At 36.1% G+C, this 24,843-nt stretch overlaps 1 protein-coding gene across 1 annotated transcript; it reads left to right on the plus strand.

The window, feature by feature from the left end:
• The first annotated feature begins 3,784 nt into the window (after positions 1–3,784).
• Positions 3,785–9,185, plus strand: LOC149219393 (uncharacterized). Its single transcript, XM_089386813.1, has 2 exons — positions 3,785–4,474; positions 5,091–9,185. The coding sequence occupies exons 1-2, from the start codon at positions 3,785–3,787 to the stop codon at positions 9,183–9,185; spliced, it is 4,785 nt and encodes a 1,594-aa protein (XP_089242939.1).
• The last annotated feature ends 15,658 nt before the right edge of the window (positions 9,186–24,843 follow it).

Raw genomic sequence — 24,843 nt, forward strand, 5'->3', positions numbered from 1 at the left:
TATATGAATTTTGCAGTAGTGGGCATGTTTCTTAACTTACCAGTGGACATTAATATATGAATTTTGCAGTAGTGGGCATGTTTCTTCCTTCAAGCAATTGCAATTTCCCACGTATAACAAAAAGCCCTCACACTCTATTTATTCTATTGGAGGCCTCCTGACAAAAAAAGCTCATCGTCTGTGAAAAGCTAGCGCAACTACGTGTTATTGTCTGTCATCATATGATATCCCGAAGTAGGAAGTTTTGTCCTCGTTAAATTTCTCATATTAGCATGCCAAAGAGAAAGAAGCTATTCACATGAAAAATTTCGCAGTGATGTAGAAGTGCTCCCAATCATATTATAAACAACCACAAATGCCTAAAGCTTTAACACCAGCCAACTTTACAATAGTGATTTATTCTCGGGAACATCCGAATTAATGGCACTGTCTATGTGAATTCTTTTATTTATATTGTTATTTAAAATTCACTTTTAGATGATTAAGGTTAAAAAATTTAAAAATTATTTAATAGTTTTAGATGGGCCGTTTATGGGATAGAAATCACATAGAAATTTTGGGATCTATTGGTTTAGAACTTCTATTGAGGTTCATCATTCACACAAAGGTTGGAGAGCAAGATCAACAAATCACCTATTTATATGGAAGACGCAACATTAAATTTTTAGCTCTGAAAAAAGATAAATAATATAAAATAAAATGAAACCTCAAGGGAGCCAAATAAATAATTAAAATAAACTCTTTATTAAGTAAACAATTATTTACTTATTTAATATTCCCTCTTTGAAAAATATTAATATTTATTCATGACCTTTAATATAATATAATAATAAAATTCAACTATATATATTAAAAACAAAAAATATTAAAATATTAATAAAATTGATAATATTAATAATAATAAAAAATTCAAAATATAAAATAAAATATAAATAAGAATAAACTAAAATCAAATTAGAATAACAAACATATAAAAATAAAGAGATCATAGAAAAATAAATTAACAAACCAGGACGAGAGAGGGAAACAAAGGAGGGGAGAAAATGCGGGGGCTTAGAAAAAACGGGAAGGGACCCACGAACTGTTGATCTTCATTTATCATCCCTATTAAGAGTATTAATTCTCTTCTCAATTTTGATGGCTTCTCTTAATTTATGGTGATGGATAGCGAGGACCTTAGAGTCCTCTAAACAAATATGGTGTTCTGTCAATTCAGCATGTTCTACTAAAGTAGAGGAATGAGTCCTACAGTGTCTAAGGTCCATTATATGCTCTTGAATTCTCTCATAAATGGAATGACCAGTCTCTCCAATGTAAGGGGTTCCACAAGAAAATGGAATCAAATAAACATCTTTCATGTTTTTGGGATCCACATGGTCTTTGATGGATATTAAAGAGCCATGGATGCTTTTTAATGGTCTAAAGGTGGAGACCACCTTTTGCTTCCTTAGGATCCTAGCAATCTTGTCAGTAGTCCCTTGGATAAAGGGAAGTTGGACACAAAATTTCTACATGGAAAATAAATAATACTACAACCCAATTAATTATCTAGGTGAAATGTCAGCTTTATTTTGTTCTATTTAAATGTTAAAAGTAATATCAACTGAGAGAACAAGGGATAATCGTGTAATATTATAGCAAGTTTGGGCTTAAGGGATAATTGTCTACTAATATAGCAAATTTGAGTAGTCCAACTGCATAGCTTTTAATCTCTCAAAATTGATTGATCATTAAGCTGCTATCAATTTTAATTGTAAATGCAACATATAATTAGAAAAAGAAAATTATGTATTTTATAAAAAGAGTGAGTGTGGTAATCTAACTAATATAAAGGTTTACCTTCTTTTCAGTCAATTTAGATTATTCTATTTTTTTTTAATTGAATGGGTACTTTGTATTATAAAACCTAGGTTATAGGTTCAGTATAACCAAATTTTCTTGCCCCCTATGAGTCGTATGAATTAAGCTTTTACATTGATATTTCCCATAGGACGTGACAAAAATGACCCAAAATCAAAATATATTTGTTGTACGTAAAAAAATCATTAATTGGGATTTGAAGGGTCACCTTCCTCGCTGGAGCAATTTTCCCCCTTCCTCGTTCCAACGCCATCATCTCCAACAACAAGATTTTGCAACTACTGATTAAGAACAGGGTCAGTAAATCCAATAATTATCTCATAGGCATACGTGAACAAATTAGCATTGACCAGCTCAAAATTACTAGTCAGTAGGTCAGATTCCAGCTTGATTATCTTTCTATCCAACTTCTCCTAAACACTTGTAAATTTTGCATCATTGTGTTCCGCATTGGCTGCTCGATCCTTCTCCAACAGCTATATTCCTTGTGTGATAAGGTTTATCCTTCCCATAAGGAATTTAAAAAAAAATCCAATGTCCTCTTCCAATGATCCATGTCGATCTCCAAACTCGGCCCAACTACAGATGCCATCACCAGACCATGCAACATGATGCAACTGCTAGGAAGACACTCAGAAGGAAGGCGAACATATGCCTCTTTGTGAAGCAACATCGGATTATATAAGGCATTGTCTTCCCTTCTCCCACAACTGCACTCCACCATCACCATTAATGTCTGAAACTTGTCGATCCTCATGCCCATTAAGTAATTGTCATGCTCAACAGATCTCTTAAACCATTCCTGTAGTCAATTCGGAATGGAACGAGGTGGTATTTTCCATTATCTCTTCATCATTAAAATTGCCAGGTGATATGTCATTCTCCTAGGGATGATAATGCACAACTATCTACGATGTTGTCCTCCGAGCATTTTAAGCCCATCAGAAATCGCATCAGGGAGCCTAGTAACTCTAATCAATGGCTAAGTGGATACATTGTTGGAATATTAATTCCAACTGCCGTGTAGCATCGCTGAAGCCGCCAGTAAACCGAGAATGCAAAATCGGCAGACTCCCCCGCACTGCTTTTGACCAAATATGGTTTTTCCTTCGAGGGCTCCGATCACACTGACTTGCTGCCACACGTCCACAATACGGTTCCAAAACCGCCCATCCCCCGGCATGTAAAGTTCATGCAAATGGGCCTTCCGGGGAATTGATGGAAGTCGTCCGATGAGATCAATGGCTGCGCACAGGCCCGTAGCGGATGATTTGACGTGCCGATAGGCTCATGGTTCTTGGTTATCAGGAGGACCTTCCGTGCGAAGTCTGCACCATATGGACATTGCGTGAAGTGAAATCTTTGTTGACCGTTGGCCTGTCAGTAAAGCAAGTTAATGAAATTTATTGTGATGGGTAAATTGTTGGTAAAGATTTTAATTTTATTAGTTTTTTAATGCACGGGAGTATGGCAAGTAAGATTGCATTGTCCTGTTATATTTTTTTTGTTGACCATGTATTTGTAACAGCAGCAAAGCATGAATGTTTTAGTGGTTGAATGAAAAAGGGGACAACACGCAGCAGTGTATGTAATGTCTAGTTTTTGGTATTGTATTGGTAATGAAACGCACAACAATGCGAAGTAAAAGAAGGGTTTTACACAGCAATGTAATATGCAAAGGTTGTTCAATGTAATGTAATGGAATAGAGAGAGCGCGATTTCTCTCTGGCGATGGTGAAACCCCCGAGCCCTTGACTGCGCTCGGCAGCTCCCGCTGCGAGCCTCCTGCTCCGCTTGCTTCCTCCCTCCCTGGGCCTTCCGCCCCGTCTCCCGCTGCTGCTCGTGCTGAGGCCGAGGGCAGCCTGCTGCTCCCTCTGCTGGGCCTCTTGCCTCTTCCCTTCTCCTGCGAATCGCCTCCGGCATGATGGGATCTCCTGATACAGGTCAGGCCGACATGGAGAAATCTTTTGCATCACTTATCCCAGAGAACAATCCAGAACGGATCCGACCCACGGCTTCAAAATTTATCAAGAAGCTTGATGAAATACCGGAGATCCCTCTCCCCCCAACCCTCCCAAGGAGATCCGCTGTTGCCTTGGCAGAACGAGGACTAGTTGGGCAGTTCACGGGGTTATGGCCGTCCTCCCAAACTGTCCAACGATGGGTGGAAAGAAATTGGAACGCTATGGTTCAGGGGAAAATTGCGATAAGATTCTGTGGAAGAGGCTTCTTCACCTTCCTCTTCGAAACTGTGGAGGACCGCAACCTAATCTTTAGGAATGGACCATACTTCATGGACACCAGAGGCCTTTACCTCAACCGCTGGACCCCGGACTTCGACCCAGAAATGGATGTCCCCAATGCAGTCCCGGTTTGGGTTCGCCTTCCGCATCTGCCGCTTCACTGCTGGGCTGATGAATCAGTTAGAGCAATCGGAAACGGAATAGGGAAATATGTGGACAGAGCGGAGCCAAAAGAGAATATGCACGCCTGTGCGAGGATCTGCGTGGAAGTGGATTTGGGCAAAGGATTACCAGAAGCTGTCAAGCTCAGAGTTGATCAGTGGACACACATACAGCAAGTGGATTACGAGCAACTTCCCTTCAAATGCAAGGTATGTCACGAATATGGTCATTTTGCTAATAGGTGCTCTAAAGCTAGAACAGAAGTCAATGCCAGCTCTGAACCCCCAGAGGAAACATGGGAAGTAGTAAAAAAAAAAAAGAAATCAAACCCTCCCCCTGAACCAGAGGTGCCCCACACTGATATCCCTCCCATCTCCGCCGTCCCATCAAGCATGGATCATTCCATTCCCTCATCCTCCAACCCTTTCGAAACCCTAGCCTCAGAAGAACCCTCATCCCCCCCTCCTCCCCCCTCCAGGCTTCCCCCCCTCGCACAGTGGAAAGGATCCTAACAAGGAACAAAACAAAGGAAAATATTACAGCCACGGATCCACCAAGGAAAGTCGGAAGGAAATCGAATAAGGAAATAAGAGATGAGAATGCAGCAAAAGAGATGACCACAGGAACACAGCAACCAATAGACACATATCTTGACAAGAACAAGGGAAGCGGCGAAAAAACGAAGGAGAAAATCGGGCCTCACAACAAAATAGGTAAATGATGATTTTGGTCTCTTGGAACTGTAGGGGGATGGGCTCCTCCCTCAAATTAAACGCAGTCCGTGATCTCATGAACTCAGAACAACCAGACTTCCTCCTACTCCAGGAGACCAAAATTAGTGAACAAGAATTCCAAATCAGCACCTCAAAGTTTAGAAGGTATTCAGGAACAGCCGTGAGTGCAATAGGAGCATCAGGAGGCATAGGTGTATTATGGAAGAAAAGAAAATGGAATCTCATAAACAGCAATCCAAACAGGTGGTGGATTAGAATCGACATGCAAAGTCTAGATCTGAGGGAGGAATACACAATCTACAATGTATATGCACCACCCCACTTTAGGGACAAAGCCACTTGTTGGGAATCATTGAAAGCAGATATAGAGGCCTTACAAGGAAGGAAGATCTTTCTTGGAGGAGATTTGAATCTAATCAGGAACGCAGAAGAAAAACTTGGAGGGAAGTACTTCACAGATCCATTCAGAGACAAATTGGAGGACATCATACAAGCTCACAAATTTATAGACATCCCCCCTCAAAATGGCCGCTTCACATGGTCTAACAAAAGGATAGGCAGAAACAATATCAAAGAAAGACTTGACCGAATTCTTGTTCAGGAGAGTGCAGCAATCAGCTTTCAAAGGGTCCACAGTTCAATCCTACTGGGCTTCACTTCTGATCATAGACCTGTAGCGCTGCACTTGGAAAAAGAGGAGAATTTGGGCCCCCTCCCATTCAAATATAACAAGACCTGGGATGCCATCGAGGACTTCAAATCTCTGATCAAGGAGACATGGAGAATAGAGATAACAGGCTCACCGCATTATGTCTGGGAATCAAAGATCAAACACCTAAGGATCGCCATAAAAAATTGGGCAAAAAACCACGCAAACGAGGAGAGGAAGACAAAAACCGAGTTGCAAAGAAGCTTGGAGGAATGGAATCAGGAAAGGGAGACAGTTCAAGAAACAGAAGAAGATCAAAAGGTAGAAGCGGAGATGCACAAAGCTTTATACAACCAGCATCGAAAAGAGGAGGAAGAGCTCAGGCAAAAGTCTAGATGTCTCTGGATCAAGTCGGGGGACAAAAATACCTCTTTCTTTCACAACTGCCTCAAGTTAAGGAGAGCTGGAAATAATATAGGTAAGATAAGGTTTAATGAGAAAGATTTAACAGAGAGTGAGGAAATCAAGGAGGCCGCGACAAATCACTTTCAATCCCTGCTCTCAGCTGACCCTCAGTACAAAGAAAACCCGGACTTCATCAACATTATTGAAAGAAAGGTTACTGAAGTTCAAAACAGCAATCTGGATAAAGAAATCACTATAGAAGAGGTGGAGTGGTCCATCAACAGCATGCCCCTGGACAAAGCTCCAGGCCCGGACGGCTTCACGGTAAGCTTCTACAAAACCCATTGGGATATTATCAAAAAAGATTTCCTCAGAATGGTGAGAAACTTCCACCTCAAAAGCAAATTGGGAAGTAGTGTTAAATCTTCGTTCCTAGCCCTTATCCCAAAGGATCCAAGCCCCCAATCTTTTGATAGGTTCAGACCCATCTCCCTTTGCAATGTGTCTTATAAAATTATCTCAAAAATCCTAGCTAATAGGCTGAAACAAATTCTCCCTTCTATCATTTCTGACAATCAAGGTGGGTTCCTTCCCAAGAGGCACATAACCGATAATGTAATTATGATTCAAGAAGCAATTCACAGCAGTATAGCTAGAAACGAGAAAGGAATGATAATCAAGTTGGACATGGCTAGTGCCTTTGACAGGGTAAATCACGCCTTCCTGGAGACTGTGCTTGCAAAGTTTGGGGTTTCAAGGAATTTCATCAATAAGGTCATGGAATGTGTCTCTCAGAATTGGACAGCTCCGCTCATCAATGGGAGGCCTTGCAGAGCCTTCATAAGCACCCGTGGATTGAGGCAAGGTTGCCCCCTATCCCCCTTTCTCTATATTATAATGGAGGAAACACTAAGCTTGCATTTAGAAAACAAGAGAAGGCTGAAGGAAATCACTGGAGTGGACATAATCAGAGGAGCTAAAGGGATCAATCACTCCCTATTTGCAGACGACACTCTGCTAATAGGTGGAGCTTCAAGCCTTATGGCAAGGAGATTCAAGGCCATCCTTGATCTCTTCCTTCAAGCATCGGGGGGAAAACTAAACAACAACAAATGCAAAATATATACCTGGAATGTTCCAAGACATATAACTCAAAGGATTGCTATGATTCTGGAAATTCCAGGCCAATCTAGTTGGTCTCACTTCATGTATCTAGGACTCCCGCTGGCCAAAGAATCAATCAAACACGAAGTATGGGTTAATTTGATCGAGAAGCTTAGAGGCAAACTTCAAAGTTGGGGGATGCACTGGCTCAATCTAGCAGGAAGAACAATCCTTATCAAGTCCATCTTATCTGCCCTCCCTATTTATCAATTCGCCATAACGCTCGCCCCCTCAAGTATCCATAAACACATGGAGCTCATCCTTAGAAGCTTTCTCTGGAAGGGTGGAAAGCAAGAAACGAAGAAATTCAGTCTTGTAAAATGGGAAAAGGTCATCCTCCCCATAGAAAAAGGCGGGCTAGGAATTAAAGTGCCCAGATTGGCAAACTTGGCAATGGGATTCAAGTTAATATGGAGAATTCTAACTGAGAAAGACTCCTGGTGGGCAGAGGTCTTGAAAAAAAAATACCTAAGTGGAAGTAACAGTAATATCCTCTCCGACACAATCACAGAAAGACAATGCACCCCGGTCTGGAAGCTGATCAAAAAATCTTTAACTCTCCTCAAATCTCATATCTCCAAAGCCCCAGGCAATGGGAAGCAAACCAGCATATGGAAAGACAAAATAATGGGTCAGGAAGCCAAGGAAAAGCTTCCCCATCTGAGGCCGCTGCAGCAGTGGATGTCTGATAAAAATCTCACAACTCTCTTTGACATTTCAAATTGGGACCATGACAGCTGGAAAGGCTGGAAAATCAGGCATCTTCCTGATGGACTAAAGGAGCAATGGAACAACCTTAAACTCTCATTAGCAGGAGCAGCTCCCACAAGAAAGGGGAAAGAGGACAGTTTCATATGGGATCCAAATGGAGGCACCTACTCGGTTAGGGAAGGTTACAAAGCGCTCCAAAAACAAGCTGCATTGAATAATTGGCATTATCACAAGAACGCTTGGAAAATCGAAAGTATCCCGAAGATAAAACTCTTCAATTGGACCTTGCTCCATGGCAAGCTCCTAACAGCTGAGAATTTGAGAAAAAAGGGGATCCAGGGGCCTTCCATCTGTGTTATGTGCAGGAAAGAGGAAGAAAGCCTCAATCACCTCTTCATAGAATGCCCAATAGCATCGACATGCTGGAAGCTCATAACCAGCCCTCTAGAGACAGGGGAGGTTCCCAACCAGGTCTCTCTCCTTCAGAAAGGCTGGGGGAAACTCTCTCCCTTTCCAACCAAAGACACAACCCTCGCCAAGAGACTCTGGTCCAGCATTCCCTCCAACCTCTGCTGGCAGATATGGCTCGCCAGAAACGCAAGCATCTTCAAAGACAAAAAACCTAGGATCTCAAATATCCTGGCCAAAACTGTTGCGCTTATAGCTGAGACTATTGAAGCCAACGGGATTCAACAAGCTGACCCGGAATACTCAACTGAGCAAGTGAAAGCATGGGTTCAAAGATTCAACTGCAAGCCAAATCCAAAATTCAAGACAATCAAGGGATCTGGACAGAGTGAATGGAAGATCAGAGGGTCAAAAGAGGAAGTTAACAACTGGATCCAAAGGCAAAAAAGGCACACACTACACTTCGACGGGGCCTCAAAGAACAATCCAGGCATAGCTGGAGCAGGGGGAGTTTTAAAGGACCCCCAAGGAAAAACGATGGTTACATATGAATGGAGCTTGGGGACTTTGTCAAACAACAAAGCAGAAGCATATAGCCTCCTTTTGGGGATCTCCATAGCGCGGAGGAGGGGAATTCATGACCTTCTAGTGATGGGAGACTCAGCAATCCTAATAGCAGCCTTAAACAAGGGGAACAACTTCAACCAATGTGCCCTGAACAGAACAAAAGACAGAATCTTTGAACAGGCTAGGGGCATGAACAACGTGACTTATAAACACGTCCTCAGAATACATAATAAGACAGCTGACGAGCTGGCCAACAAGGCCATCAAAAGACCCACGGGCTAGGTGAGGGAGAATGAGGAAATATATGATCATGATATCCCATAGATATATCTTAATCCCAATGCATCTGACTGTTAGTCACCTCAGGCATCTAACTCGAGACAACAGGCCAGCGAAAAAGAGATCTTCTGCTCTACAAATCGATCTCGACTGCCAAAAAGGAGGGTACAGGACAGGGAATCGGCCTCAGGACCTGAACATGCAAGAAAACAACAGCATTTCTCTTCGACACTCTCCCGGAATCAAAGGAAGGCGTGATCATGCCCATACTTGTTACAGAATACAAGGACGGTCACAGAGCACCTCAGATCACTCGAGGACAGATATGATCAGTCACTCCGCCTCCATTCATGAGTGGGAGATCGCCCGTTGCATCCTTTTTAAACTCATCAAGAACCCAAAGGCCCTCACTACTCATCAAAACCATAGCGCGCGCAGGAGAGCCCTTCTGGATCGGAGGCAGTGCCAAGGTGGTCTTTTCTGCAGTAACAAGGCTAGCACCGGAGACCAAATACACTCTGAGATTCTCTTAGTGAACGGCAATAGCTGGCTTTCCTTTGCGCACAGTGGCACCAGGCATCGAGCGCAAGCAAACTCCACGAGGGCGGACTTACCAGATCTCCATCTGAGCTGGGTAAACAATCTTCCCTTTATCTGTGTTCTTTTCAATACTAACAGGTGGTTCTGTGCTCCTAGCACTGCTCTCAATCATCAACAGGGCACTCACCTCAACTCTGCCTCACCAAAGCAATCCGGCTACACAAGCGGCAAGCCTCATAACTCCTCAGCATCTGACAAAGCCTTCACCGCTCCCAGCAAGATGGCTGACCAGAACAATCAGCAAGCTAACCAGCAGCAGCCAAGGAACCCGATGGATAACATATTCAACAACAGAGATTGCCATATGTGCAAGGCACATGTCATTATGATCAATGCTCTGAAGAAGCAGGTGAAAGAACTCACTGAGGACTTTCACGCGGACAGAAACTCGAAGAGAAAGAAGCTGGAGAAGAGGAAAAAAGAAATCGAAGACCTTAAGGATCGCTGCATCCACATGGAGGCAGTCATTGACCACCTCCGCACCTTAACTGAAAGCCAGCAAGGAGAAGCTTCAACAAGAGTGAGCAAGAGGGAACCTCTCCAGGATGACTCGGTTACCCAACATTCCCCCTAACTCATGCAGTGTAGTTATAAATGGATAGGAGGATCCTTTGTAAGGCAATATAGCCGTTTAAATTCAGTATTAAGTGTAGTTAAGAAGAGCTTCGAGAACTATGGGTCTGCGAGCCCAATTTTGAATCTCAGCTCTTGGAATCTTCCTCTTATTGTAATAGTTTTCGAATCGCAAGTTTTATAATACACAAGTAGACGACTTTGTTAAAAAAAAAATGTAATGGAATAGAGAGGCGTAGCAGCGCGATAGCAAAAACTCTATTGTGAGAGAAATGAAACACACAGCAGTGCAAAGAAGAAGAAAATATGGCAGCATAGATCTGCAATTTTGTGTGGAAGAATGAAAACCCAATATGCGCAACAATGTGACGGTTGAATGTAAAGAGTGTATGTGAGAAAATTTTTACACACAGCAGTGTAAAAATTTGCAAGCAGAGGACAGGGTAATTTTGTAATGTACAGCAGTGCAAAAGCAAGAAGTAAAAAGAAAATATTTACATAGCAGTGTAAATTTGTAAGCTGGGACAAAGCATTTGTTCCTGAAGAAACAGAGTAAATTTTTTTTTGTATGAAACTGGAAGTTCTTGGTAAATCCCTCTGTTAAGAGGAAGATTCTTTTCAACATAGATAGTTGTGAATCCCTCCGTTAAGAGGAAGATGATTTTCAACATAGACAGTTGTGAATCCCTCTATTAAGAGGAAGATGCCTTTCAGCATAGACACTTGGAGAATCCCTCTGTGTGAGGAAGATGTTTTTGTAACAGTAGTTGGAGAATCCCTCTGTTAAGAGGAAGACTCTTTTGTAACAGCAGTTGTGTAATCCCTCTGTTAAGAGGAAGATTTTTTTTTGTAACACGCAGGTTTGATTAAGGAACGCAAGTTTATTTTGGTGTGTGAAATTCTGTTCTTCATCTCCAGCAAACAATTTTTAGTTTCGCTGTGCTAAGATCTTGTGTGAAAAAACAGAGTATTATTCTCTGAGTTAAAAACAGAGCATTGTTCTCTGTTCAGTTTGTTCGAAATTACCAGAAATTTCCAATATGGTATCAGAGCAGATCCAGGATCTTTGAAGGTGTCAAAGAAGCTGAAGGAAGGAGTTTTTTTGCTGCAACAACTTCTCCAGCAGAGTGAAGTCTCAGGCAAAAGAATCCAAGTTATTTCTCAAAGTTTTTTTCTGTGTTACTATTGAAGATAGTCAGTTATTTTAGATACTCAGTCAAATGGTGAGGTCAAAGAAGAAAGTCACCAATCCTGCTAAAAATGTGTCTCCCTCTACTACTAAAAGAGAAGATAATCAACTTGAAAGCTTTCTATTTGAGGCTCCAAGGTTCAATGGGAACTTTTATATATGGGAAATAAAAATGAGGACTTTCTTACAGTCTGAAGGGATTGAAATTTGGGAATCAGTGATTGATGATAGCAAGATGGATAGAGAATCCAAGGAGTACAATGCAAAAGCAGCAAAGACAATCTTAAATGGACTGTCTGATTATGTAAAGAAGAATCTAGGAAAACATTCATCAGCAAAGGATATATGGAATAGACTTCATGACCTTCACGCAAAGGGAGCACTGACCATGACCATCAGTCAAGAAGGAAATTCTGAAACCATCATAGAAGCTAAAAATGAGAAGGTTGACCTCATCAAGCTTCAAGTACAAGAAAGGGATGAAGAGCTCGCCAAGATTAAGAAGGAACTTGATCAAAGCAAAAGGGAGCATCATGAAGAAGTCATATCCATGACAAATCAATTGAATAAAGCAAAGAAGCAGGAAGATACCTTGTCAAGTCAACTTGAACAAAGGCACAAGAGAGTGAACAAACTTGTAGAAGAGATTCGACAATACAAGGTAGAGGTCTCCTCCCTTAAGTCTCAATTACAAGAAGCTAGGAAACAGGCACAAGAAGCTGAGAAGAAAATGGAAAGTAGTCAAGCAAAGAATGAAGAAATGAAGTCAGATATCATCTCCCTTAAAATAGTAGCAGCTGGAGCTACTCATAGCAAGGAAGAAACTGAGGAACAACTTGCAAAGAAGAATAACAAGTGTGAAAGATTGGAAGAAGAGATTGTCCTCCTCAGAAAACAGGTTGAAGGGATGAACAAAATCATGAAGAGCTCTCAAGCCTTAGATGACATGCCCAGCTATCACAGATGTCCATCTGATAAATCAGGACTCACGAATGCAAGTGAACCCTCAAACAACAATGAAAATGCTTTAAACAAAAGAGATGTGAAGAAGCCAGAAAGAAATTGTGATGCTCCTAGTTCCAACAAAGGCAAGGAGAAAGATCAAGGCTACAATAGAAGAAATCCTATTCCAAAAAGAAATATAGATGATGTCAAAGAGGCAAGAGGCAATGGTTATCATCAAAGGATCTCAAGGCAGAAATGCTTCAGAAGTGCATCAAGGAAACCTCCATCTCCCAGGTACCAAATTTCATTTTTTGGTTATTGTTATTCTTGCTCAAACTTTGGTCATATGGCAAAAGATTGTAGAACATTTCATAGAGATAGATGTTATGGTCTCCGACAACCTCCAAGAAACAATTTTACAGGAAGAAATCATGAAATCTTATTCATGAACAATGTAGAATATTTCAAGTGTCATAACAATCGGCATATGGCACGTGATTGTAACTTAACATGGGCTCTTACACAAGCTAGAACCATGCAAAAGAAGAAAGTTACACAAGTATGGAGAAGGAAGGAAATACAGTCTGAAAGTCCTTTGATCTCCCCAGCCAATCTAAGTTTCTTTTGAGAAGACTTTGCCGAAAGAAGATGATGCATACAGTTAGGGGGAGCCAGTAATTCTTGATCATTATTGCTGAACTATATTAACAGTCATTCTTTGATGAAGATTTTCTTATAGGGGAGAGATATGGAATTAAATCTGCCATAAGAGCAGAGAAGAAAAGGTTGCAGGATAGCTTGGAGATGCAAAGATTGGAAATCTTGCCTGAGGCAGAGAGAAAAAGGATATTACATGATTGGAGTGCCTCAGCACAGCAGTGAAAGCGATGAAAGGAAAGTTGATACGAATAGACAGAAAAGTTGTGAGTTTTTGAGGAAATGTCTGGGTATGACTGATAACCCAGCAGTTGAAATTAAAGGGGAGTGTTGGAATATTAATTCCAACTGCCGTGCAGCATCGCTGAAGCTACCAGTAAACCACAAATGCAAAACCGGCAGACTCCCCCGCACCGCTTTTGACCAAACGTGGTTTTTCCTTTGAGGGCTCTGATCACACCGACTTGCTGCCACGCATCCACAGTACGTTCCAAAACTGCCCATCCCTCTGCAAGTAAAGTTCGTGCAAATGGGGCTTCCGGGGAATTGATGGCAGCCGTCCGATGAGATCAATGGTTGCGCACATGCCCGCAGCGGATGATTTGATGTGCCGATAGGCTCATGGTTCTTGGTTATCAGGAGGACCTTCCGTGCGAAGTTTGCACCATATGGACATTGTGTGAAGTGAAATCTTTGTTGACTTCCGGCCTATCAGTAAAGCAAGTTAATGAAATTTATTGTGATGGGTAAATTGTTAGTAAAGATTTTAATTTTATTAGTTTTTTAATGCGCGGGAGTATGGCAAGTAAGATTGCATTCTCCTATTATATTTTTTTGTTGACCATGTATTTGTAACAGCAGTAAAGCGTGAATGTTTTAGTGGTTGAATGAAAAAGGGGACAACACGCAGCAGCGTATGTAATGTCCAGTTTTTGGTATTGTAATGGTAATGAAACGCACAACAGTGCGAAGTAAAAAAAACATTTTACACATCAATGTAATATGCAAAGGTTGTTCAATGTAATGTAATGGAATAGAGAGGTGCAACAGCGCGATAGCAGAAACTGTATTGTGAGAGAAACGAAACGCACAACAGTGCGAAGAAGAAGAAAACAGGGCAGCGTAGATCTACAATTTTGTGTGGAAGAATGAAAACCCAATATGCGCAGCAACGTGAGGGTTGAATGTAAAGATCATATGTGAGAAACTTTTTACACACAGCAATGTAAAAATTTGCAAGCAGAAGACAAAGTAATTTTGTAATGTACAACAGTGCAAAAGCAAGAAGTAAAAAGAAAATATTTACACAGCAGTGTAAATTTGTAAGCTGGGACAAAGCATTTGTTCCTAAAGAAACACAGTAAATTTTTTTTTGTATGAAACTGGAAGTTCTTGGTAAATCCCTCTGTTAAGAGGAAGATGCTTTTCAGCATAGACAGTTGTGAATCCCTCTATTAAGAGGAAGATGCTTTTTAACATAGATAGTTGTGAATCCCTCTATTAAGAGGAAGATGCTTTTCAGCATAGACACTTGGAGAATCCCTCTGTGTGAGGAAGATGTTTTTGTAACAGCAGTTGGAGAATCCATCTGTTAAGAGGAAGACTCTTTTGTAACAACAGTTGTGTAATCCCTCTGTTAAGAGGAAGATTTTTTTTGTAACAGGCAGGTTTGATTAAGGAATACAAGATTATTTTGGTGTGTGAAATTCTGTTCTTCATCTCCAGCAAACAATTTTTAGTTTCCGCTGTGCTAAGATCCTGTGTGCAAAAACAAAGTATTATTCTCTGGGTTAAAAACAGAGCATTGTTCTCTGTTCAGCTTGTTCGAAATTACCAAAAATTTCCATCATACATAACACAATCCGCAGCCCACATGTTGTCCATTTTGGGTGTTATTATTCTGGCTTTTATGAACTTGTCAATGCCATCATTGATGGCCTTGGTCTCTAGATATGGCATGATTCGACTAAGGAATAGGGACAAATCCCATGTCATGTCCATTAAATTCATTTTTTCCCTCCCCTAATTTCGAACCTCTATTCACCATTTCATCGATCGCATAATTAAAAAGTGGCAAAGAACGTGGAATAAGGAAAATTTTTCGAATTTTTTGATTTGAAGATTGATCTACTTCATTAACACAGGGCTAAGTGATCATGAGGGAGATCAGAATTTGAAAACATTAGCAGAGAATCCAAAATGACGGTAAATTATCTGATTCCTTGACTCTGAGCTATGACTAAGCCTTTCCAAAGCGCTAAAAGTTATGCCTTATTGTTGGTTTTTGTACCTAATCCCACGCAAAATATGATTTCGACTTGTTTGTGAGGGAAAAATATTACCCCTCCTCCTCATGTCGCCCCTTGGTTATTCAAGTTTATTAAAAAACAGATTGGAATAGTATATTTTAGTAGAATGATTTGGGAAATTTTAGTGTTTTTTTAGGTTTTTCAAGAAGTTGAATTCATTTATGCATTTAAAAAAACATTTTAATAATCTTTTCTAAAATTATATAACCAAATTCCAATAAAAGAGGTGAAAACTTTTTATTAATTAAATCTGGCAAAAAAAAACAAAAAAACACCCAAAACATAACATGAGATAGCCATGGATGCTTTGTCAATTGAATTTCTTGGATTATTGAGCTGAGAGCCTCATTATAAAACTAAGTATGATGGATATGTGTAAGTTTATCCATGCTCAAACATGTGTCACTCTTAAAATTAAAATAAAAAACAAAAATAAATGTCTATACTTAATATGCAGTAATATAATTTCATATCAACTTTAAAATGAGGTAAAGTATTTAGAAGTAAAAAAATATTTGAGTAAGATGTTTAAACCTTATACTTTTCAAAAATATTTCAACACTAGATTTAAATAAACTATTTGAAAATCTTTAGTAACTAATGTTAAATATACTTAAGAATACATCAATAACATAAAACCCATTTTAATGTGCACAACATATTCTATATAGTATTCAAAAATACAATATAAAAAATGAAAAATTACACATTATGTATAGATAGCTATTTCAATCTAGCAAAATTTCTGGGTTAATCTGCAACAATCCCCTCTTGGGTTTCCTCCCGCTGACTGTCATTCCGCAAATTAGATTCAATTTCTGTATTTCTTTCTTTTTAATTTTCGATAGAATACATCCCTACGGTATTGATATTGTTCTCTTTTTTAGAGACATTTTTCTTTTCATCCTTCTTATTTTCCATCACAATGATGTGCAGAAATTCTTATTCCTACACTCAAGAAGAAGGGCTTCTCTGTCTCTTAGCGGTTTCTTAATCAGCTCAAACCAATCAATCCTAAGGTGGTTTTCGATGTTAATGGTTTCTTAATCAGCTCAAACCAATCCATCCCAAGGTGGATTTCGATGTTAATGGTTTCTTAATCAGCTCAAACCAATCAATCCCAAGGTGGATTTCGATGTTAATGGTTTCTTAATCAGCTCAAACCAATCAATCCCAAGGTGGTTTTCGATGTTAATTTCGTTTTCTGGAGACTCATTTCCTCTGCTCGGCCTCTTAATCAACTCAAACCAATCTAGAAGTGGTTTTCGGGCATTTTTATTTGGATTGTCGATTCTACGAATATTTGGAAATCGGACTGACACCAGCCAGTCTCCTCGTCTGATTGCCAAATATTCAGGAAATCGGCCATCGAGATAAGCTCAGGGGTGGTTTTCGATGTTAATTTGGTTTTCTGGAGACTCATTTCTTTTGCTCGGTTTCTTAATAAACTCAAACCAATCAATCCGAGGTGGTTTTCGATGTTAATTTGGTTTTCTGGAGACTCATTTCCTCTGCTCTTGGACTTTTGTTGAACAATCCAGATCCCCAACTAGATATTCCTTTATGGTAGGTGGAGAATGAATGCGGGTTTCCAAGTTACAGTGGGAAAATTCTACTTCATTGTTAAAAAGAAGCACTTTTTCTTAAAATCTTAATTTCAGCACAAACAAATAAACAAAAAAATATCACCAAAATAAGATTGTAGAAATTGTATGGGAATTTTTTTTACATAAATATGGTGTGATTATTTACTAATTTAGATCTATTTTAATCTAAGATCTCAGATCTGCTTTGAAACAAATCAAATCTCTCAAAGTGAAAGCCTCTTTTTAATGTAAAATTTGAAAAAAAAATTTCACCTCCAAAAATTTGATCCTTTTAACATATTATTATCATTATATCTAACAAAACAATGTGACATGAAAATAAAACTTAAATATATATATAAAGGAAGGAAAAAAATGTTCTACTATTTTACATGTAAAAGCCCTTTCTATATATCTCAAAATTATATACATCGTTTTCCTTAACTTCTAATACTAAAATTAACTTAAATAATGTTTAACACTGAAATAAACTTAAATGATATTTTAAATAAATATGTCCATTAAAAAATAAAAAATTAATATATTAAAACTTTATATCGCTTTGAATATAAACTTTAATATTATTCTACATATTAAATCTGATATCACTTTACATTATATTATTAATATAATATATTGAAAATTTAATATAATTTTCCTAATATCGTATTATAAAATCAATAAACACCCTTTACACGTCTTAATTAAACATTAAAACACACATAATTACCAAATCAGCAATAAAAGTATAAAAACTCTATTAATGAAATTCCATTATTTGACACTGTAATTTATGTTATCGTATGTCCAAATCCTGTAAACAGTAAGCAGGCCTTCCATTGTTTGTCTATGCAATTTCATTTTATCATACGTCTAATTTCTCTTAAATAAGGGTGAAATATTAGAAAAATAAAGTTTTGAAAGGCATTTACGAAAAAATAATGAACGTGTGAAAATAAGGGATTTTTTCAGGGGAGAAATATTATACTATGTGGGTGTATATTTAGGGATATATAATTCTCAAATAAGGATGAGATATTAGAAAAATAAAGTTGAGAAAGTCATTTATAAAAAATAATGAATGTGAAAACCAGAGGTTTTATTAGGGGAGAAACACTATACCATGTGGATTTATATTGAGGGATATACATTGAACAAAGTATAACACAATATATTGAACATATGATAAGGGTAAAGGGTTTTAATATTGATAGGTATAAAAATGGAGCTCAAAGTTAATAAAAAAAGGGTATAAGAAATGCTAATGAAAAAATTGAAACCGGGAGTCTTTGAAATTGCCAAGGTGTATTGAGTTTGTATTGGTAGGGGGTTAAATAATGTGATTTTTAGAGGTATTTTTCAATATGTACTCAAATTAAGGGTATTGTTTAGTATGTCATAAAGGTAAGTGCTATGTTAGTGGTTCATTCAATGAACCCCCATGTGTGAAAATGTTTCATGTCATGAGATTTTCTCTTATTCCTATTATGAAATTACGAGATTGAAACAACAAATGTGAAGTTAGGTTACACTTTTTGCCATTTTTTGAAGAAAAAAATATCATTTTTAGAAGGTTTTCAACTTTCGGCTAGCCAAACAGATTTTCTATTTAGAATTTCATTTTTCAATAAAAAGAAAACTTGTTAGAAATTTTATTAGCTTTCTATTACCTATTTTTTGGAAATTTTTTATTCACATTTGATATGTCAAATTAACAATTATTTGATTATGTGTTCTTTAAAAATCAAGAGATTCATAACAAGTCATGTTTTTTAGCACTATTGTATTATTTGTTAACTTTGCGTTTTAGAAAAAAAATGTGTTGCAACAATCTAGAGAGACTCTACTTTGATATCATTATATTTACGAAACGAATTAATCCACATCATAATTACTAGAACTTTTTGAATTGAACCAATGTGAAAAAACTGCAGATTTTGAAAGTGTTTAGTTGAACATCAAGCTTCTCAACATATCAGTTATAAACTAAAAATCTAAAAACTACTTATTATAAAAGACGGACCAATGTAATGAACCACAAATTTTTCATTTTTTTATAGTGGATTTTGAAAGATATATGTTTTTTATTTCACTGAATCATAATGACCTTCAACAATTTTTTGCACACAATTTTTTAGAAAATTAATTAAAATTAGCAAAATTCTATGAAATTTCATAAAATATATATCTTCTGAAAGTAGATTCAATTTTGAAAATATTGGTATGGTTCCGATAATAAATTCACCAAATTTGATGGAGTTTAAGCATTCTGATGCTAGAAAAAGGTTGACCAGAGTTGAGTTGTTGCAAAGTTGCAGGTTAAAACAGTTCGACTGAACTAAAACCACATTTGACTGAACTTTTGTTTGTCGTCGACGTTCGTTAAAATAAACAGAAAATAATTTGGTCGAATTAATTTAAAAGTTTAGTCGAATTATTTTTAAAAGTTTGGCAAAAAATGTGTTAATATTTTCCATCGGTCGCAAAAATGAAATGATGCGACCCTCTGCAAAAAATGTTTCACCCAAACAATATAAATAAATAGAGCCCCAAAACATTATTTTTGCACTCTTTCCTCATTTGCAGTGAACTTTTAAGCTAAATCTTTTGCGCTGAATTTTTAAAGGAATTTTTTTGGACTTAATTTTAAAAGTAAGTCTTTTAGGCTGAATTTTTAAAGTGAGATTTTTTACCTTAATTTTTAAAGTAAGTCTTTTGGGCTAAATTTTTAAAGTGATATTTTTAACTTAATTTTTAAAGTAAGTGTGTTGGGCTTAATTTTTAAAGCAATTCTGTTGGGCTGAATTTTTAAAGTGAGATTTTTTACCTTAATTTTTAAAGTAAGTCTTTTGGGCTAAATTTTTAAAGTGATATTTTTAACTTAATTTTTAAAGTAAGTGTGTTGGGCTTAATTTTTAAAGCAATTCTGTTGGGCTGAATTTTTAAAGTGATTTTTTTGTGATGAATTTTTAAAGTGAGTTTTTTTTAAAGTAAATTTTTTTGGCTGAATTTTTAAAGTAAGTTTTTTTTTAAAAGTAAGTCTTTTGTGTTGAATTTTTAAAGTGAGTTTTTTGGTCTAAATTTTGGAAGTAAGTTTTTTTTACAAGATTTTGAAATTTACTTTTTTGGGTTGGATTTTAAAAATCTATATAGGTTAAATTATCATGGGAAATTAAATAAATTGCAAGAGAAAATATGATCAAACAAGAGACATTGAGGCTCATAGAGAATATGGAAGAAAATATTACAAAACAATGAAAGAAGAACACACAAATATTGGAAGGGAAAATCAATCTCAACTAGAAGTTGAAACAAGTATGTAAATATAAATATTAAAAATGATATTTAAAATTTAACTAATGTATTCTAAAATTTAATTTCTATTTGATGAACTAATTTAAAAGAAATTTTGCAATGTAAACAGAAAACGATATTCCTCATAGCATTCATGATGAGATTGAAAGTGTTGAGAGACAAAGTGAAAAAGACAATGAACCAATGATTGATGCAGTTTTTAAAGATATTGAAAGAGATTCAAGTGAAGAAGTTGAATCACCATTATATATATATAATATGTCATGTGTATTATTAAAATTATACATATTTATTAATTTTAATTTCATTCAAAATCTATTTTTTAATTCAATTATTTAATGAATATTTAAACCCATTTACATTTAATTTTCATACGTAAATTAAATCAATATCAATGATGAGATGTTAGAAATGTTGACACCGACATATATGGAGATAAAAAAGCTAACCATGTTATATGATATCGTGTTAAGATCATTATTGAGAAGTTCTTCAAAGACGAAATTGTGACATTTCAAACTCAAATTTTGAGAGGTATCTTAACATCAAAGAAACTAAAAAACGCTACAACTCTATTGGGTATTTGAAAATCAACAAAAAGTAAAAAGGTGAAGGAAATTGTGATTCGAAATATAAATAGTGCTCTAAAAATAATTGGAATATCTGGAAAGAAAAATTATGTAGCTACACCTAAAGAAATACAAATGGCGGTGGTTTGAATCATCAAGTGCTAAAGAAAACTATTTGGTAAAATCTATGGAAAGAATATTAGGGACCTCAGGGAAAACATTACACAAACGTAGGAAATTTTTATTACAAATAGATGTAAATGATGAGTTGGCTTGTTGGGCAGTTATTTGTAGCCAACCATAGATAGTTAGACTTGGATAAAATATTAAAAATATAATATATGAATGTTGGATAAAAAAATTCATGTGTTTCACCAAAACCAAGGGATGTGATGCAGCAAAGAATAACATAAAATTAGTATGAAGAACATGAAAAACATATCTTGGACACCACTCATACATAATTGTTCAATAAGTTCATATAAGAGCATTGTAGAATTAATGTCTTAATCAATTCTTTTGTGCAATAAAAACCATGGTCTGTTAAACCTATCATTGTACGCAACACTTGTTGTTGTCATTATCATGTGGAATTTCAATTATACTATGACACCTTCCTTAATTTTGGTAAAATTATTTTGAAAAATTCACCTCCTCCTTCCACTATCCATGGTTTCATATCCGAACTTCTATGTGCAAGAGAAAGTCATGAATTATTTTACCAAAAGAAATGTGTTGGTGGTAAAAAATGAAATTTGACTTTATTTCACGACAAATATTATATTGATATAAATGATCAATCATTGTCTAACCTGAAAGTGAAATGGAAGAGATATGAATATATCCATATATCAATTAGTTCAAATAATAGTATAAGTGATAAAAGGAATGATTTACAAGAAGAAAAAATTCTTGCAATGAGTTTTTGTAGAATTTTGAGACATAAATTTATAAGTACACCAAGCATTTGCATAGAGCTCGATGGAACGAGCTGTAGTTCAAAAAATTCCATGAAAATTTTCCACTAGGGACCATTTTGTCAATAGTTGATTTTACAGAGAATTCCACATTTGTTGCACAAAATGAAATACAAAGTGAATATTAGAATTCTGACCAAGTCTCTATGCTTCGCCATATTTTATATAGACATACTGAACAAAATGTTGATGATATAAAAATCACTAGTGATAATCGACTCACTATTAAAACACATATTTCATTAAAATTGGAAATTTTTTATTACAAGGATATTAATATAATTGAGCTTTTTGGTTATTTTGAAATTCTAGATCCACTATTTAATTCCAAATTTAATGAAATATGTGTTTTAAGGAATATCACTTTTATATCAACGATAATCGTACACATGATACACATTTTGTACAACATTGTTTTGATAATATTTATGACTTGTTTAAAGGTCATGGAATAAAATTCAATGAACATTGGATATGGTCAAATGGATGTGTAGGTCAATTCAAATCTTCGCGATCATTCTTTTGGTTGTGTCATCTTCATAAGGAAACCCACATCAAACATTGTTAGAATTTCTTTCAGACTCGTCATGGAAAAGGAAAACATGATGGTGCAGGGGCAAGCATAAAATGAGCACTTCGAAAAATTTCAAATGGACCACTCTGCAAATAGACTTGTCTGAGCCGGACAAGTTGATCAATGGCACAATGTTGCACTAAGCCATCAAACTAACCCATTAAGGGAAGTACAGAGGTATGTACATATATACAAATGAACTTGTATATAGTTTTAATATATGATATTTTTAATTAATTTTGTAATTTTAAACATTTATAAATTATATAGTTTAAATAGTATGAGGATGAATATCTTTCATATATAAATTGTATTTTAAATAACATATTCAAATTCTTGTTTGAATTTACTATAGTTTTTTTGGCATATTGGAGTCGAAGTTATAGATAGATCGATTACATATGAAGCTAAAACGATAAAAGGGACTCGAAAATTGCATTCAATTAAAACAAAGGATTACTGAAATGTGTTTTCATTTAATAAAATAAAATATTCTTGTTTACGTCCTGTTTTCATAGAGGACACACAATCTAATGATGTTTTTGAAAACAATATGTATGTGAAACCTTGGCAACATACATAACTAAATACAAAGGGGAAAGGGACTCGAAAATTGCATTCAATTAAAACAAAGGATCACTGAAATGCGTTTTCATTTAATAAAATAAAATATTCTTGTTTACGTCATGTTTTCATAGAGGACACACAATCTAATGATGTTTGTGAAAACAATATGTATGTGAAACCTTGGCAACATACATAACTAAATACAAAGGGGAAGGTATCAGTTGCAATCTTCAAAAACATGGAATCAGAGGAGAGTATAGTATCATTTGAAGGTGATAGAGTTTCTGATCTTGTTAGAGAAGGTAACATTTCAATTGATTTCAAAACACACACACACATGTGTGTGTGTGTGTGTGTGTGTGTGTGTTTTATGTTTTTAAATTCAATGTGTATAAGTATCCGGTATCTGGATAATAGTTAAAATATAGAGATCTAGAAATAGATAATAAAATCAAGTCCATATTGATAAATTTAAGTTCATGCTAATTATGATATAAATCTACACTTATTTTATTGTACAGAAGATGTTTTTGTTGTATTTTCACCTATTAACAACATAGAAAATGTCATGTATTATTTTATGCAGTGCACTTAACAAAAGATAAAGTTATTGGAACATCACGATGATAACTATTTTATATATGAAAGAGGGTGTATTATACAGAAAGGTTGTTTTTGCCAAGAAACTCACCAAACTAAAAGTAATGTTTACTTTCAAGACTATTAACCTAATGTCATAATTTATCAATATAGTCACCTAGTGTCTGTAGTGCACATAAAGTGGATAGAAGTTCAATAAACAAACAATTGAAAGTTAAAAAAATTGAGAATGTCAAAAGTTGGCCATGAACAGATCATTGAACATGGCATTCCATTAGAATATTTTTAATTGAATTACCCAACAATTTATTCTACTTGGATTCATCTTTGAAAACTTAGAGTTCAAGTACATTGTTAACATTTCTTTTTGTGCACTCTTAATTTGTACATTATTAAGAATTTAATGATGTGAAAGCGATACTCATTGGGTCTTGTATTGAGTTACAAAGTTATATGTATACTGCCTATTATGCAGACCTATATTGAGGATTTACTACTCTGTTAATTTGTGATGTATACTACGTTGTTACTACTCTGTTAATTTGTGATTGTGGTTGGTTGAGCCATTTACTAAGAATCATTTACTAACATTATAGGAATGATTGAATGCAAAATGTACCAACTAAATGCCAATTTACTTTCATTTTTACACATTCATGAACTTAAATTATATGTAAAACCTTTAAAAGTCTCAAACCATGCATGCATCATGAAAAATGTGGGCCATGTTTTATAATGCAATTTTATCTAACTTATGTTTATGCACTCAAACAACTTTATATTAAAAGTTAACTATTAACCGACATCTAGAGTAGCATTTCTATACATGAATGAAAAATATACATACCATATTTTATAAAGAAATTTTAAATTATTATTTTTTTAGACATCTGTTACAGCACCGTTTAACACTCTTGGTATATGTGATGCTTTGTTTATGGCCTAGGGCAACCCCTTCTTCCAGACTTGGTACAAATATATATAAAATAGTGTTTTATTCCCTGTACGCTACTTTGCCCTGAGCTAAAAGCGTGTACATGTGGGTTAGTCAATACCCAACTTGCGTATATGTATTAAAACACTTAAACAACTAAATCTCTTTAATTATGGGTGGAGTTCGTGGGTTTTATCTTTTGATTACCTCCTATTGCCCATGGCCCAACTGTTTCCCAACGGTTTCCCAACTAAAAAACTAATTGG

The sequence above is a fragment of the Pinus tabuliformis genome, chromosome Q (assembly GCF_031772625.1).
Source record: "Pinus tabuliformis cultivar Carrire ecotype Pingquan chromosome Q, CPIR1, whole genome shotgun sequence".
NCBI lineage: Eukaryota > Viridiplantae > Streptophyta > Pinopsida > Pinales > Pinaceae > Pinus > Pinus tabuliformis.